Raw genomic sequence first — 16179 nt, forward strand, 5'->3', positions numbered from 1 at the left:
AATTAGAAAAAAGAAATGTTACTATTCACAAATATAATAAATACTCGTGATCATTATGTTCGTATAAAATTTTACGTACATAAACGATCACTTGTATCGATTTGAATTTTTCATTTTATAACATGATTGATTAGAGAAATCAAAATGTATGCAATTCATCGTTAGATGCGAAGAATCTATAATTAATATTATCTATAGAAAGTCATCGTGAAGACTTTTGGAAATAATAATAACATAAAATAACTATAAATAACAAAAAATGGAATATTATAATTTACAAAATATAATGAATTTCTAATAAAATATAATAATAATAAAAATTGAAATCTTTAAAAAATTTAAAATTTAAAAATTGAAATTCTCTAATAAATCTATTTTTTAGAATTTAAATAGAAAAAAAAAATTATCATGACGTGTTAAAACTATTATAATTTCGAAACTACCTCGTTTTCGATACTCCAATCATACCATACGTGCACAAAGATGATGAATATTTAAATCAATGTTTAATTTTGATATAATAATTAAACAATATTTAAATTAATTAAATAAAGCTTAATAATTTACAATTAAACTTAATATAATATCAACTTAATAAAAATTTACGTAATTACACATTTCTATTAAAAGACGATTTGTCATTATTGTCAATTTTCCATGGATTGAGACCATGCGCACTAAACTGCGCATTGATTCGTTTTACAGTTGCACCTTAACAGTTTTCTGATTGGTTGGAATGCTGCAATTCCCTATTTACTTCAATAAAAATTGAAATACATACTTTAATTATAAATTTCTATACATTAAATTCTTACAAAGCATACAAATTAAAAATATAATAAATATAATAGATTATTAGATTATATATGATTAATTTATATTATATTTTATTAAAAAAGTCATCCAAATTAGAAAGATTGAATATAAGATTTAAGATAAAAATTAATCTAAAAAGAATATAATAAAAAAAGAAAATTAACACTAAAAGAAATTAACAAAATATTCTTAAATTAAAAAATTTTAAAACACGATGAAAGAACTTAAAACAAATATTAAAGTAAAGAAAAAATTGAAAAATAGATAAAAGAATTTAAATAAAAATTATATTAAATAGAATAAAATAGATATTTGTAAATCTTTTATAGATCGCAATTTGTTAACCTTATTACATCTAGAAAAAAATCATCTACATTATTTAAAATAACAAATTAAAAATTCCATGTTGTCCAATCATTGTTCAACATCGTCGAATAATATAATTTTAAAATATCTTAATTTAAATTTTAGAAATCTAAAATTATATACTTTATTCACAATATTTATATCAAAAATATGTTCATTTTACTTAAAACAATAAGGAAAATAGCGGGAAAGTTTACTTCAATAATATCCCTATAAAACACTAGCAATGACAGTGGCGACATCAATCTTATGAACAGAAGAAAAGATAGTGCAACAACGTGCTTAGCCCATTTTATACAACTGCCGAAATATGATCGTTCATATTGTGTAATTTGTTAATAGTTTATATTCTCTTTCTCCATTTTATTATTGCACAGAAATATTACAAATATTGTATTTTTTAAATTGAATACGCATTTTATATAATATTTCCTCATATAAATATAGAACAAAATTAATATCAACATCGATTCCTATTACTGCCGATATAAGTCACCGGACCTCATGTTTCTCTGCTGGTATTATTTTTAATGTCTTGTATGGTGTACGGATTTAACTATGGATATTCAAAATGAGGTAATATATGTATATTATATATTAAATATATATATATACATATATATATACATGTACATATACACATATATATATATATATATACACACACACACACACATATATATATATGTATATATAAATTTATATAAATTTGTTAATTAATACAATTATTTTAAATAATTTTATAATTATTATGAAACTTAAAGTTAGATTTTTAGTTGCAATATAAAAATTATTATTGAACAAATTAATATAATGTACAATATTACAAATATTGTAATATATATATATAATTATCTATATATAATGTATATATATTTATTGAAAAAGATATTTATTGTGTTTCTGTATAAATCATATTAATTTGTGTAATATATATATTTATATATATTTATATACATATTAATATTTTATATATATACTATATATATATATATTTATATAATATCCTATAATAATTATTTAAAATTATAATAATGTATATAGATAATTATTTAATTAAAAAAAAACAAAATAATTGTAAACTAACTTTATATTTATTTATATATTCATTTTTTTCTATTTATTTTTATAAGCTGTTTAAATTATACGTTATACGATAAAAGATATTTTATTTTATCATAAAGGATATTATATAGATTTTTTATAATAAATAATTTTATAATATAATAATATAATATTTATAATAAATAATATTATTTTTATGAGATATTAAGTCATAAATAAATCTTTTTTTGTTTCAGCTTGATTTCCAATTTTTAGATTTACATGATTTAAATGATAATGATAAGAATCATTTAATAAACATTTTAAAATCTAATGTTACTAATAATACTTTAAAATTACCATGGGATACAGTTGAAGCTAATAATGATACGAATGCCTCCATAACAGAAATTCCACAACTCCATAATCAATGGTATCATAATGGTAATTATTTAAAATTATCTATTATTCTATTATTATAAAATATATTATAAAATATTATAATTCTATTATAATATTTTTATTTTTATGTTTTATTTAACTTCATTTTTCATTTATTAGTGCCACCACCACCCTCATATGCACAGCAAATAGTATGTAGCGATTGGCAAGGACCAGCAATGTATCCTGTTCCAACAGATGCTCATATACAACCATTTATGCCTGCAATGACTTATTCTCATCCTGGATATAATCTTGGAGGTGAGATTCATGATGTTAACTGTAATAGAGAAACTAATAGAAGAAATAATAGAGGGAGAGGAATAAAAAGAGATAATTTTAATCGTGGAATAAGTACTGCAAATGAAATGCAACCAGGATACATGGGAGAACAAGGACAATTTCATCCTCCTTTATCTTTTGTTGTTATGTATCCAGATCAAACACAACAACAGCAATTCTCTGGTCATGTTCATTATCCTCCATTAGCTATATATCAGCCAAATATTCATACAAGCACACATCCTCATACACAACCTACTTATGGATATTCTCCATATCATCATCCTTCAGGAAATATAAGATGTGTTCGACAAGCAGCACCTATGCTTTCTCAATCTACTCAAGAATGTACAAAAGTACAAACCACAAAATCTCATGAGAAACGAGTGCAAAATGTTTATACGCCTGTCAAACAACCTTTTCATCAAGTAAATGAAGAAGATAATTCTTCGCAGACCAATATAGTTACTACAGTAATAACTGTAAATAATAGTAAAGTAGAACAATGTACTAATAATGTGGATGAAAATATTATCAATAGAAAAAATTCAACCACAAATGGAAAAGTACCTCCTGTTAATGTTAAAATAGAGCATAACATTGTATCAACTGTAAATGAAAAGTGTAATGGAGCTGAAAAAAATGATGTACCATGCGTAAATATTAATAGTAGTATTGAAGTGAAACAAAATGGAGAAACCAATAAAGAATACAAAAATGAAACTGTTTCTAGTATTAAAACTACTGTTGTTAAAACATTATCAAAACCAATTTCTAAAAATGAAAGTGAAATACATAAAGAAGATTCTAAAAAATGTATCCAAGACGAAATTGTCATTAAAACACCAAGCAATTCATCTAATGCAATAAGCTCTCCTGCTACATCATTACCAACTTTATCTAGTGTATCTTGGGCTAGTATTTTAAAAAAAGGAAGCGCAGAAACACAATCAAATCCATTAAATTACAAACCAACAGCACGCATTAATCCTCTATTGATTACAGAAAACAATACAACACCAAAAATTATACAATCAATAGAGAAAGATCAATCTAACACAACATTATTTATAAATGAAAATATATCATCCAATTTACAAAATATTGAAAATGAAAATAAAAAACCACAAACAGAATCCTTACAGAATCATTACAATGATCCTATTGCTTTTCGAATGGGTGGTGAGTAAATAAAATTAATAGACAAAAATAAATTTTTTTATTTAAATATCTAATATCTATCAAATATATATCTTTCTAATATGATATTAATATCTTTTATTATAGAATTTTTACTAAATTATCAAATGGATAAACAAACTGTCAGTTTATTACCTAGAGGACTAACAAATCGTAGTAATTATTGTTATATTAATAGTATATTGCAAGCTTTGCTTGCTTGTCCACCTTTTTACAATCTTTTAATGGCTTTACCACATTCTAAAAATCCTAGTAAAATGTCTTCCACTCCACTTATTGATAATATGTAAGTAAAGTTAACATTTTTTACAATTTTTAATGTAAATATTTTATTAAATATTAAATATATATTATGTTATTTTAATATTTCTAGTAAATATTAAATCATTTTTTTATACAGGATCAAATTTGTACATGAATTTACACCTTTGTCAGATGGTGCACGATTAGCTAGAAAAGATAGAGCAAATAAACGAGGAGAAGATGTAGTAGTAGATATACAAAGTGGAGTGGCTTTTGAACCTTTTTATGTATATACAATGTTAAAAAATACATCAGCTGCAGGTGTGTTTTCAGTAGAAGGACGACAAGAAGATGCTGAAGAATTCCTTTCGTGCCTTCTGAATGGTATCAATGACGAAATGCTTGAAGTATGATCATAATAATCATTTTAATCGAATTTTTATTTAATTTTAATTTAAATTTTAATTCGAATATAATATATATATGTATAATATATTTATTTTTTCCCAGCTTATTAAATTAGTAAATAATGACCAAAATGTAACGAATAATATTGAAAGTAATATAAATTATAACAATGGAGAAGAAGAATGGAAGGTAAAATATGATATATGTTTGTTAAATAATGTAACAGTTAATTATAGAACAATATTAATATTAAAGTTTGGCTTAAAGGTTATGGGTCCAAAAAATAAAGGATCTATTACACGGTGTACTGAATTTGGAAGAACACCATTGTCTGATATATTTCGTGGACAATTGAGATCTAGAGTATCGAGGGCAGGAGAGCAACCAACAGATAATGTCCAACCTTTTTTTACGTTACAACTTGATATTGAAGTACTATCCTATAAGAAATCCAATATATATTATTTATATTAATATAATAATAAAATATTTTATTTTTAGAAAGCAGAATCTGTTAAAGGTGCACTAGAAATTCTTGTTGGAAAAGATCAATTAGAAGGAATGACATGTAGTAAAACGAAACAACAAATAGAAGCTTGGAAACAAGTTACTTTAGAAGAATTACCTGTCATTCTTATATTACATTTAAAATGGTTTGATTACAAACTCGATGGTTGCTCAAAAATTGTGAAAAGTGTAGAATTTCCAATTGATTTAAAATTGGATAGCAGTTAGTAACATTTTATTAATTTTTGTGTTTCCTTGAATTTAAAACATTTTAAATCATTCTAAATTTTTTTGTAGAATTCCTGTCGCCAAATGCTATAAAAAAATTAAATCCCAAGCAAAAACATTATAAATTATTTGCAGTTACTTATCATGATGGGAAAGAAGCAACAAAAGGTCATTATGTTACAGATGCTTTTCATGTTGGATATGGTGGTTGGGTCAGGTATGATGATAGTTCATTAAAAGGTATTTCTGAAAGTAATGTATTAAAACCTACACCTCCGAGAGTTCCATATTTATTATATTATCGACGATGTGACACTATTGGAAATAATCAATCAAATAGTGGTAAAATACGTTAAAATCAAAAAAATTAATTATGAATATAAATAAATCTATATTCTAAGCCTAAAGAGGCAACTTATGAAAATAGATTTTATAGATTTGTGGTTCTTGTTGATATTTGTATCTAAGTACAGAGAATGTTTCTCAATCAATATCAAGAAAAAATAGAAAAATATTTCCTTTTAATATGCTTGTACTTTCATGAAACATTTGTACTAAGATTGTTGTTACGAGATTTATGCATAGTTTTCTTAATACGCGAAATAAATAATAGTTAAAGTTGAAGTTAAAGAAGAGTTTTGATTTTGGTATTCATAGTTCTATCAAAGTTAATAAGTGCTTACACATTACATTTTATCAAAATATTAAATGTCACAATCTCTTGTACATATCTTTCTTATTCTATTATGAATCTGTAATGTATAAATCATATACATAATAATCTTGTAGAAAAGAGAACAAAAATAGTGAAAGGTTTTTCTACTTTAATGACAAAATTTCTATGAAATGCAAATTTTATATATCTAAAAAAAGATACATCTTATGCCTTAAGTTATTTTTGTATATAACCTTCCTACGCCCCTATTCCAACCTATCAATTATTTTATTTTATTAGCATATATTAACTTAATTAGCTATTTTTTAATCAGAAAAAATATAAATAAAAAAATTCTATATATATGTATATGGAATTTTTATATATATATAAAGTATCAATCATATATTATTATAAAAAATATAAATATAAATTTTTCAAACCAAAGAAATAATTGGTAAGATGGAATACGAATATTATCAGTGGGGAAGATTGTATAAATAAAAATACATGAAATTTGTGTAAAAAATTGTCTTGTGTGTGTCAAAGTTGTATCTTTAATTACAAATTCTTTTTATATATATATTATTGCTATTGTATTTTTTATGTATTAACAAATGTAAGATTACATTTTCCATTTTTTCAAACAAATTTAGTAAATAGATTAATTTAATGATTATACGCTTGTATTTAGAAATGATTATTTGTATTTTTGTTTTTATTATTAAAATACTTAATTTATTTTAAGATACTTATTATCAAAATGTATTAAGAGTGAAAAAGTAAAAATTATTGTTTACTAATTGATTCTATATAAATTATGAATTTAATATTGTTTTGCTTTTGGATTAATATATGTATAATTTTGTAACTTTCCTGTTTTTCAATCTTTTTTTATTGCTTCTAGATTATATTATTATATTAACATATTAAATATAATGATTTAATACAATTTTAAAATAATAATTTAATAAAACAGCAAAGTTACAGAATCCCATTGCGAAACATCTTATTTACATTTTATTTTCCAAATAATGTAGATAAGAGTTCTTAGTAAAATAACACTTCCTGTGGAAATGTATATATATACATTTATAATAATATATATCTAAGATTTATAAAAACTATAATAAAAATATGTATATATATGTTATTAAAATTCAATCATTATTTGTTAAAAATTATTTATTGTTTCAAATACTTACGTTTAATTTTAATTTTTTTATTATAATATTATGAGAACATATAAAATTCATATAAAAATTACAGTTAAATAATATATTTTAATAAATAAAGAACTCTGTAATACCTCTAATAATTACTTATTTTATTCATATTCTGTATATTTATTAATAAAATAATTTTATGTATTAAGAGTTTTATTTATATTGTATTTTATTGTATTTTATAATATATTATATAGTTTGAAATCCTCCAAAGTATGTAATACTTATCAAGAATATTAAACAGATAAAAGAAATGCATTCAGTAAATGAAAGATGCTAAAAATGTGGCAGACAAACTTTACCAGCAAATAATTCTGAAATTACTGTAATCCATAAAGCTAAAACAAAAAGTATATAAGAAATGCCAACTTGATGCGAATTTGGTAATTGATATGGTTGTCCACCAATTTCATCAATATGGAATCCCATTGGAAATATAACAGCTGCTAAGCAAAATAGTACCACTGAAATAAAGTTTATATTTTATAATGTATAAAGAATTATTTTCCAAAAAAAATTAACATTATTAATTATACTTACTAGCTGTAAATCCTACCCATCTTGCATAAGGGATGACATTACGATCCCAATGAGAACTAGCTAATAATATTATAGTGGCTGTTATTAAAATGCAACCAACAAAAATACAAACAAGAGCCATAAACCATTCTGGCTGTAAATCTGGACTATAACAAACTTGAGGTCTATTATACAAAGTCATGCATGACCACATTAGTCCTAATCTTGTATCTCCTGAAAAAAAACCAAAATAAAATATTTTATATAAACAATATAAAATATAAAATATTTTATATAAACAATAATGATAATATATAATTTACTATTTTTAGAAATAGCTTAAAATCATATAAATAATAAAAAATAATAAAAATTATTGAATCGTTAAATAAAAATCATGTCATTATTATAAAAAATCAATAAACAAAAATATTACTCACCACCGACATCAGTTATAATCCAATCAGGCATTGCAAGGCTTACAATTGCGAATACATCGGCAGCAAGAAACAATGTTCCCGAAATAATTGTTAATTTATCCATTATGTTAATAATAATTAATTTCATTTTAATGTACTAAAAGTAAATAAAATTATCATTATGGAAATTTTATTTTCTAATTACTTGAATAAAATCTAATATATTTAAAGTTTTTTCGTTTAACCAATATTACTTCTTTGTACGTTATACATATAGTATACAGTTTTCTAACCTAACTTTTGTGTAACTTATTTATATAGATATATAAAAATAATATATATAAGATTAAACAATTTAAAAAAAATCAAACAATTAAGTGAATTAAATGTAGTAAATAAAAAATACAATTAATATATATTATTTTTATACTTGTAAAAAAAATAACTTTTTTACAAATAGTGAATTATATTTTATGTACATATTTTTATCACACAATTCATTTAAGTTTTTCATATACAACTCTATTTTTATAGTAAATAAAACATTTTAAATATAATTACTAAATAAAATATTTTGCTCCAGTTAAAGAGTATTTGAATATATAGAATGATTTCGTCGTTTAAACTTCTTACAATTGGGTTCAATTTGAATGAAATGATTACCTGAAATATAAACAATATATTTTACTATATAATTAATTAAAACAATAATGTGATACATTATAGTGCAAAAATAATGTATCACTCACTATCATCTGTACAATCATAATTTACTGTTGATGATAAACTGTTAAGACTTTCATTTACAATATCTTTACTGTTATTTATTTCTGATTCTTGTTCTTCATTATTACTTTTTGGAGATAAATTTAATGGTGATGTTCGATTAAATGAATCACTAGTTAAACTTCCATCAAATGTAGAATTTAAAATGTTATCTTCATCAAAGGAAGCAGAAATTTCATGAGAACTTGATATTTGGTCACATGATGTTTCCATTAATGATTCGTTTGATTTAAATTCTTTTGTATTATTCATTAATAACAATAAAACAGATGGATCATCAATGCCTAAAGTATTACAAAAATGTGTTGTTTGGATATTTACTAATAATTGTGGTGGTTCCACTGATATATCTATAGCATCAGGATTATATGGTTTCACTGTTTGTGTAAAATTTAATGGAATTTGTAAATTATAATTAAATTTTTTTAAAACTAATGCCTTTTCCTCTACAGTTGGTGTAAATATCCATCTAGTATTACCATATTGTCCAGGCATATAATGAATTCCACTTTTGACACTCAATAAATGATTTGTTAAATATAGTATTGTTAACCATTCTAAGTCATAATGTAATTTTAATGGTAAATCTAAATTATGTTTTATTTCAATTACTTGAAGAAATTTTCTTTTTGGAAGACATTTATCTAGAGCTAGAAATTTAGTTATTCTTGTGCCTTCTTTTTCAGGAACAAGTGCTGCAAATTTACAATGTAAATGTGCAGAAAACCAATAATTTGGATAATGATGTTCTAAAAGTTCCATACATGGTGGACTACCAAGCATGTTATTTTCAATATCATTTCTACAATGAAAAAATAAATTATTAAAAATATTTATATTTTCAAAAATTAATATTTTAAAATTTTGCATTAGCTTACTTGAAAAATGGTTTCCCTTTTAATAAAATATTTTCATCTCCATATTTAGTTATGCCTGAAGGCCAATCATGAGATAAGAAAATATCAATATTACCAGTTAGCTACAAATAATATTATCATAAATAAAATAAATAATAAAATAATGAAATATAATAAAACAAAAAATAATGTAACAAATGAAAAATTGTTATTTTTCTTAAGATACATTAAAAAAGAAAAACATATTACCTGTTTTAATCTAAATATTTCTAAATTTCTAATATGATATACACTTCTAATTGTATTTTCATTATATGGTGGTTTCTCATGATGTCCTTGCATCCAATGTTGACTTTTATAAATGCCTGATAATCCTGCAATTCTAATTCCACCTATTGTTATTACATTAGCATATCCTAAATAATAAATATTAGGAGCTACCCATCCACCATATGGTAATTCTTGAAGATAATTTGAAGCTTCATGATTTCCTCCAATAAATATTGTTAACACAGGAGCAATTTTTTCTCCAGAGTAATACCTATAATATATTATAAAATTTTTAAAATTTAATTCTCATTTTATATTATACACAATATATTAAATATTAAACTCACTTATAAAAGGTACACATGTCTTTGTATTTATCAGGTACTGCCATACAATGTAAATCACTTAAATTTCTTATCGATTGAAAATCTCCACAACAAATGAGTAAATCTATTTTTTTTCCATTAGTTTTCTCCATTTCTTGAATAGTTTCGTAAATAATATCCAATTCACCGTGTGCACAACCTTCCACAGCAATTCTCATTTTTACTTTTATTTATATATATTCATTAATAAATGATACATTTACTATTTCTCATTCACTGTTATAATTAAAGCTTAAGTATAATACCAAAAAATGTCAAAATATTAAGAAAAATATAGAATAATCACATATTCTAACCTAACCTAAAGATTTGTCACTATAATCGCCATTTTTTTTTTTAACTTAGCATCTATATTACCATAGTAACATTAATGCTATGAAGTCTGCTTATTTTCGAAGTATTTAATAATCGAAATTTGTATCGAATACTTAATATATGTAAGATAATGATAGTACGACAATTAGAACAAGTAGATAGAAGATGTATAATTATATTTAATCCATAGTGTAGTGTATTTATATCAATTATGAGTTTAATTTCCTCAACCGAAGAAGGATGGATAATATCCCATTTAAAATATCTTAATAATATTTATGCAAATGTAAAAAATGGCAGCACTAAATGTAAACTAATTTTTAATGAAGTATTATTTGAAATAAATTCTCAATATTTACGAGAAAATCAAACAATTCAATGCGAGCAACAAGATGGAATTTCATTACAAAGTAAAACTAGGAAAAGAAAACGATTAAAACTTTTACCAGATGAAGATTTAAAAGAAGTATAGTCGCTAGAAATAAAGAATTTAAAAATCTAATTATTGAACATAAATATAATTATAAATATAATTTATTTTGCAGATAAATTATATTAAACAAACATTCAATAAAATGATTTCAAAAACAGAGGGATTATTTTCTACTAATATACTATCTGATAATAATGAAGCAGCACGTTTGGCATCTCAAAAATTTTATCAAGATACATTTTGTAATGAAAAAGAAAATTTTTATGGTTGTAACGATATGGATATAGTTATTACATCGGAGTTAAAAGAAAAAAGATATGTTTTCCCTCAAAAATGTAAATTTTATTGCTATGATGTGAGAGACATTGCGAAAAAGTTGGACCTAAACAACCAATATGATTTTATATTGTTGGATCCTCCTTGGTGGAACAAGTCCATAAGAAGAAAAAAAACCAGATATTCAGAAGCTAGGTGATCTTGTATGGTTCAATATAAGCCATTAAAAAAGAAAGCTCTGAACAATTTAATGAGAACAAGTACTTTGATAATAGTATAAGTTTTTCTTGTTCTCAATTTTGTGAGTATATGGGTAAATAAGATTTTAGATGCAACTTATCACCATAAAAAACTCATATTGAATAATATTGATATAGATTTTATCATATTGATCAATTGTATTTTATATATATAAAAATATTTTTAATAATAATGTTATAAATAATATTTTATATCATACAAATTATTTTTTATATTTTTTTGTTAAATAGCTATAAAATGATGTACAATGAAGAATTGGCTAAGATACCAATTGGTAAATTATTATGTTCAAATGGACTTGTAGCAATATGGTGTACCAATGCTCCAAGTCATTTACATAGTATTTTTAATAATATATTTCCGTCTTGGGGTGTTACATACAGAGCAAAATGGTATTGGGTTAAAGTAAGTACATATATAATATAATATATATAATTTATAACTAATAATGGCAGTTATATATACTATATATTATAATTGACATTAATATTTTAGATAACTCAAGGAGGAAATACAATATGTAATTTTAATTGTGCACCTGGTAAACAACCTTATGAACTATTAGTTTTGGGATCTGTATTAAATGGAAATGAAATAAACATTCCTGATGGTAGATTATTAATAAGTGTACCAAGTGCAGTACATTCTCATAAACCACCACTTACAGGTAAAAATCATATATTATATGATTATATATCAGATATAAAAATTTATATTAAAAAGTGAATGAAGATATATAAAAATATTACTTTAATTTTTAGAAGTTATGAAAGATTATCTTCCAAATGAACCAAAATGTTTAGAAATATTTGCTAGATATTTGCTTCCAAGATGGACAAGCTGGGGTCTTGAGGTGTTAAAGTTTCAGCATTTATCATTGTATACAATATTAGAAGAAACAAAAGATACTCAAAATAAATAAATAATAATATAAATAAAATAATTAGAATTAAATTTTAAAAAAATTAAATATTTAAATATTATTGTTTTTTTATTTAATAATGATAAAATAGCATTATTACAAAGTGCCATTTATATATTCATTAATACCGTTTTTTATCGAATTACGATAACCATGTGGATTCATAGTTTGCCATCTCCAGAAATCTTCACCTATATTAAAAAATATTTTTAAAATAACATTTTAAAAAATGTAAAAAGATATAGTAATATAAATTGGCATACACATCCGTTCAACATTATATTTAGTTGTCCATCCCAATTCTTTTTCTGCTAAATCTGTATTAGCATACATAGATACTATATCACCCTCTCTTCTATCCTTAATAACATATGGTACTGTTGTCCCTGTGACATTCTCAAAAATTTTAATTAATTCAAGTACAGATACACCTTTACCAGTACCTAAATTATAAATTTTTAGCCTCAAATGTTGTTTATGTAAAGCATTTAAAGCTGCTACATGACCAGCAGCTAAATCCATAACATGAATATAATCACGTATACCTATATAAAAATAAATACATTTTAATAATATATTTAAATAATAAATAATAAATTCTTTATATTATATAGAAAAAAAAACATACCTGTACCATCTTTTGTAGGATAATCACCACCAAAAATGACAAGTTCAGGTTTATGTCTTAAAGCTACTTGTGCTATGTAAGGCATTAAATTTGTAAATGGTTTTGTAGGATCTTCTCCAATCAAACCACTTTGATGAGCACCTACTGGGTTAAAATATCTTAGGGAAATAATATTCCAATTCTGTTAAATAAAAATAAAAAAATCATATATTTATATGTTTCAATTTCATTGAAAACTTTTTTTATTGATAAATTATCAAATAAATTATTTTTTTTTATTTTTTGGAATTATTTTTATAACGTATATTTATATAATTATATTTTTTTTCAATTAAAAAGCACCTTTTCAGCTCTCGATATATCTTTAAGCATTTCTTCAATAAAATATTTTGTTCGACCATATACATTTGTGATATTTCCCGTTGGATGTTCTTCTGTAATTGGAAGTTGATTTGGTTCTCCATATACAGTACAAGAACTACTAAATACTAATTGGAAACATCCAGCAGCTTTCATTACCTTATAAAAAAATTAAATTTATTTTTCTTAAATATGTATATAAAGACTTATTCAATTAACATTTTACCTCTAACAAATTGATGGCACCGATAATATTATTTCGATAATAGTGAAGCGGAATTTGCATTGATTCGCCAACCGCCTTTATAGCCGCAAAATGAATTACACAATCTATTTTATGCTAAAATACAATAAAATAATTTATTATAAATATTTTTAAATTATAAAATAATTTTAGATAATTTTTATTTTATTCATATTTTACTCATATTATACCTTATTAAAAACTATTTCAAGTTTATCTCGATCAATGAGATCGCAATTATAAAAAGTAACTTTTTTCCCTGTAATTTGTTCCACTCTTTTAAGAGCTGCAGATTCACCGCTTTCAGTTACACTATTAGCAAAATTATCTATTGCAATAACATCATATCCACTTTCTAAAAGTTCAATGATACAATGACTACCAATGTAACCCGCTCCTCCAGTTACAAAAATAGTTCTCCAATCTTTGGTCATATTGCTATTAAAAAAATAAAAATACCATAATGCATATATTTTCTTATATTATTTACGATAATTTTTTGAAATCTTTATCTTTCTAAAATTTTTAACTTCATCTTATTAAAGATTTTTTGCTTGAATCAAACTATTATGTTTAAGGGTGGAAATCTCATTTTTTTTTATTAATTATGTGTATGATTTTTTTTTAATATCACATTCAATTTATTTTTATAAGTAAATTATATTGTTTCTTCATTTATATTTATCTTTTTTTTTTTATATTTTACAAGTTAATCAAAACAAAATATATTTACATAAACAAAAATAATATATAAATATATATCATAGTACATACAAGCTAAAGTATAAAAATGTTTCGGACATTCACCTGTATCAAACTGAGTTCTAGGTCGTTGAAACACGTGGTAAATAATTATAGTTTATTAATTAACACAAAATTATAAGCTTTATATTAAATATAATTAATGTAAAATTAAATTAAATATTTGATCTAATCTTTTATTTTTTAAATTAAAAATAATGTCTTATAAAATAATAAACAATTAAAAAAATTTATTCTAAAAAAAAATATTAATTTTGTGAAAAAATTCATTGAAAAAATAAATATAGAAAATAAAAATAAATAAATATTTAAATTACTTACGATTGATGAATTTTACGATACTAAAATCGAATTTTAGCATATTAGATACATAGAATAATTTTTATATTATTTTGAATTAACATATTAAAATATGTATGAAAAATTTTTGATTTTTTATTATTTTTTATATATATAAACATAATAAAAATATAAAAATAAAAAATATTAATTTATAATTTTTAATTTTGTTATTTATAATTTAATAACTTATTGAATGTATGATAAACATAAAAAAATTTCTTTGTTTTTTTATAAATATTTTATGGCAATTAATGATTAAAATTAAAATTTACATTTAGAAAAACATTTTTTAAATAAGTTATTTATTTTTAAAAACATTGTAAAATGTCATTTTGAAATATATTTTATTAAATATATTTTATTAAAAAAAATATAAATACAATTAATGTATAATTATATTTGTGAAAAAATATTACCTTAATAAAATAAAATTATGACGTCAAACGAATTCAGAAAGATTCGAGGACGAGTTCGCGTAATCACTGACTCTACCTCGATTACTTGCGTCGTCTTCTGATATAGGAAAGTAGAGTTTAGTATATTCGTGGAACGCGAAATATCCCCTCTTTTATAATACAATCATACGACTCATTGTAGAAATACGTATACTATACACATCGACCCTCTGCTTTCTGCTGCACAAGTTCTTCCTTTCACACTATTGAGATATTGTCTATCTATTTTTCTATCTTGTTTGCAAGAATGAGATAAAAATAATAGCTTAAATAGGAACTGGAATTATATATTATGTCATATATTATGTCAAGTGATTTCTATTGAATTAATTAATAATAATTTATTAAGATACAATATAATTAAATAATAGAAATGTAAAAAAAATAACAAATATAAAAATTTTTTAAAAATATTATTTAAATAAAAATAAATATAAAATTAACAAATGCTATTTATAATTTATAATTAGTTTTTAATAATTATAATTTAATTTCAATGTCAAATTATTATATAAAATGTAATTATAT

At 22.4% G+C, this 16179-nt stretch overlaps 4 protein-coding genes across 5 annotated transcripts; 2 read left to right on the top strand and 2 right to left on the bottom strand.

The window, feature by feature from the left end:
- Positions 1-1459: 1459 nt before the first annotated feature.
- LOC122711988 (ubiquitin carboxyl-terminal hydrolase 10) lies at positions 1460-6857 on the top strand. The gene is made up of 9 exons (XM_043931241.1): positions 1460-1758; positions 2484-2670; positions 2788-4131; positions 4237-4435; positions 4550-4799; positions 4903-4989; positions 5068-5232; positions 5302-5530; positions 5605-6857. The coding sequence occupies exons 1-9, from the start codon at positions 1741-1743 to the stop codon at positions 5889-5891; spliced, it is 2766 nt and encodes a 921-aa protein (XP_043787176.1). The 5' UTR covers positions 1460-1740; the 3' UTR covers positions 5892-6857.
- A 696-nt stretch (positions 6858-7553) lies between these two features.
- Positions 7554-10981, bottom strand: LOC122712001 (lariat debranching enzyme-like). 2 transcript variants are annotated; one of them, XM_043931269.1, is made up of 8 exons: positions 10615-10981; positions 10247-10538; positions 10019-10119; positions 9462-9942; positions 8916-9017; positions 8376-8511; positions 7957-8169; positions 7554-7880 (listed from the first exon to the last, which is right to left on the bottom strand). In XM_043931269.1, the coding sequence occupies exons 1-8, from the start codon at positions 10809-10811 to the stop codon at positions 7693-7695; spliced, it is 1710 nt and encodes a 569-aa protein (XP_043787204.1). In that variant the 5' UTR covers positions 10812-10981; the 3' UTR covers positions 7554-7692. The 2 variants fall into 2 exon arrangements, with proteins under 2 accessions (XP_043787204.1, XP_043787203.1); XM_043931268.1 differs by lacking the exons at positions 7554-7880; positions 7957-8169 and having other exon boundaries at positions 8377-8511; positions 9104-9942.
- A 170-nt stretch (positions 10982-11151) lies between these two features.
- Positions 11152-12878, top strand: LOC122712011 (N(6)-adenine-specific methyltransferase METTL4). The gene is made up of 5 exons (XM_043931285.1): positions 11152-11434; positions 11514-11872; positions 12169-12343; positions 12434-12605; positions 12700-12878. Exons 1-5 carry the CDS (start codon positions 11180-11182, stop codon positions 12858-12860), a joined length of 1122 nt encoding a protein of 373 aa, XP_043787220.1. The 5' UTR covers positions 11152-11179; the 3' UTR covers positions 12861-12878.
- Positions 12879-12910: 32 nt separating this feature from the next.
- On the bottom strand, positions 12911-15860 carry LOC122712012 (UDP-glucose 4-epimerase-like). Its single transcript, XM_043931286.1, has 7 exons — positions 15613-15860; positions 14284-14530; positions 14075-14188; positions 13831-14007; positions 13489-13669; positions 13124-13405; positions 12911-13051 (listed from the first exon to the last, which is right to left on the bottom strand). The coding sequence occupies exons 2-7, from the start codon at positions 14524-14526 to the stop codon at positions 12957-12959; spliced, it is 1092 nt and encodes a 363-aa protein (XP_043787221.1). The 5' UTR covers positions 14527-14530; positions 15613-15860; the 3' UTR covers positions 12911-12956.
- Between the last annotated feature and the right edge of the window lie 319 nt (positions 15861-16179).

The sequence above is a fragment of the Apis laboriosa genome, unplaced genomic scaffold (genome assembly GCF_014066325.1).
Source record: "Apis laboriosa isolate Shangri-la unplaced genomic scaffold, ASM1406632v1 scaffold18_cov149, whole genome shotgun sequence".
NCBI classification, from domain to species: domain Eukaryota; kingdom Metazoa; phylum Arthropoda; class Insecta; order Hymenoptera; family Apidae; genus Apis; species Apis laboriosa.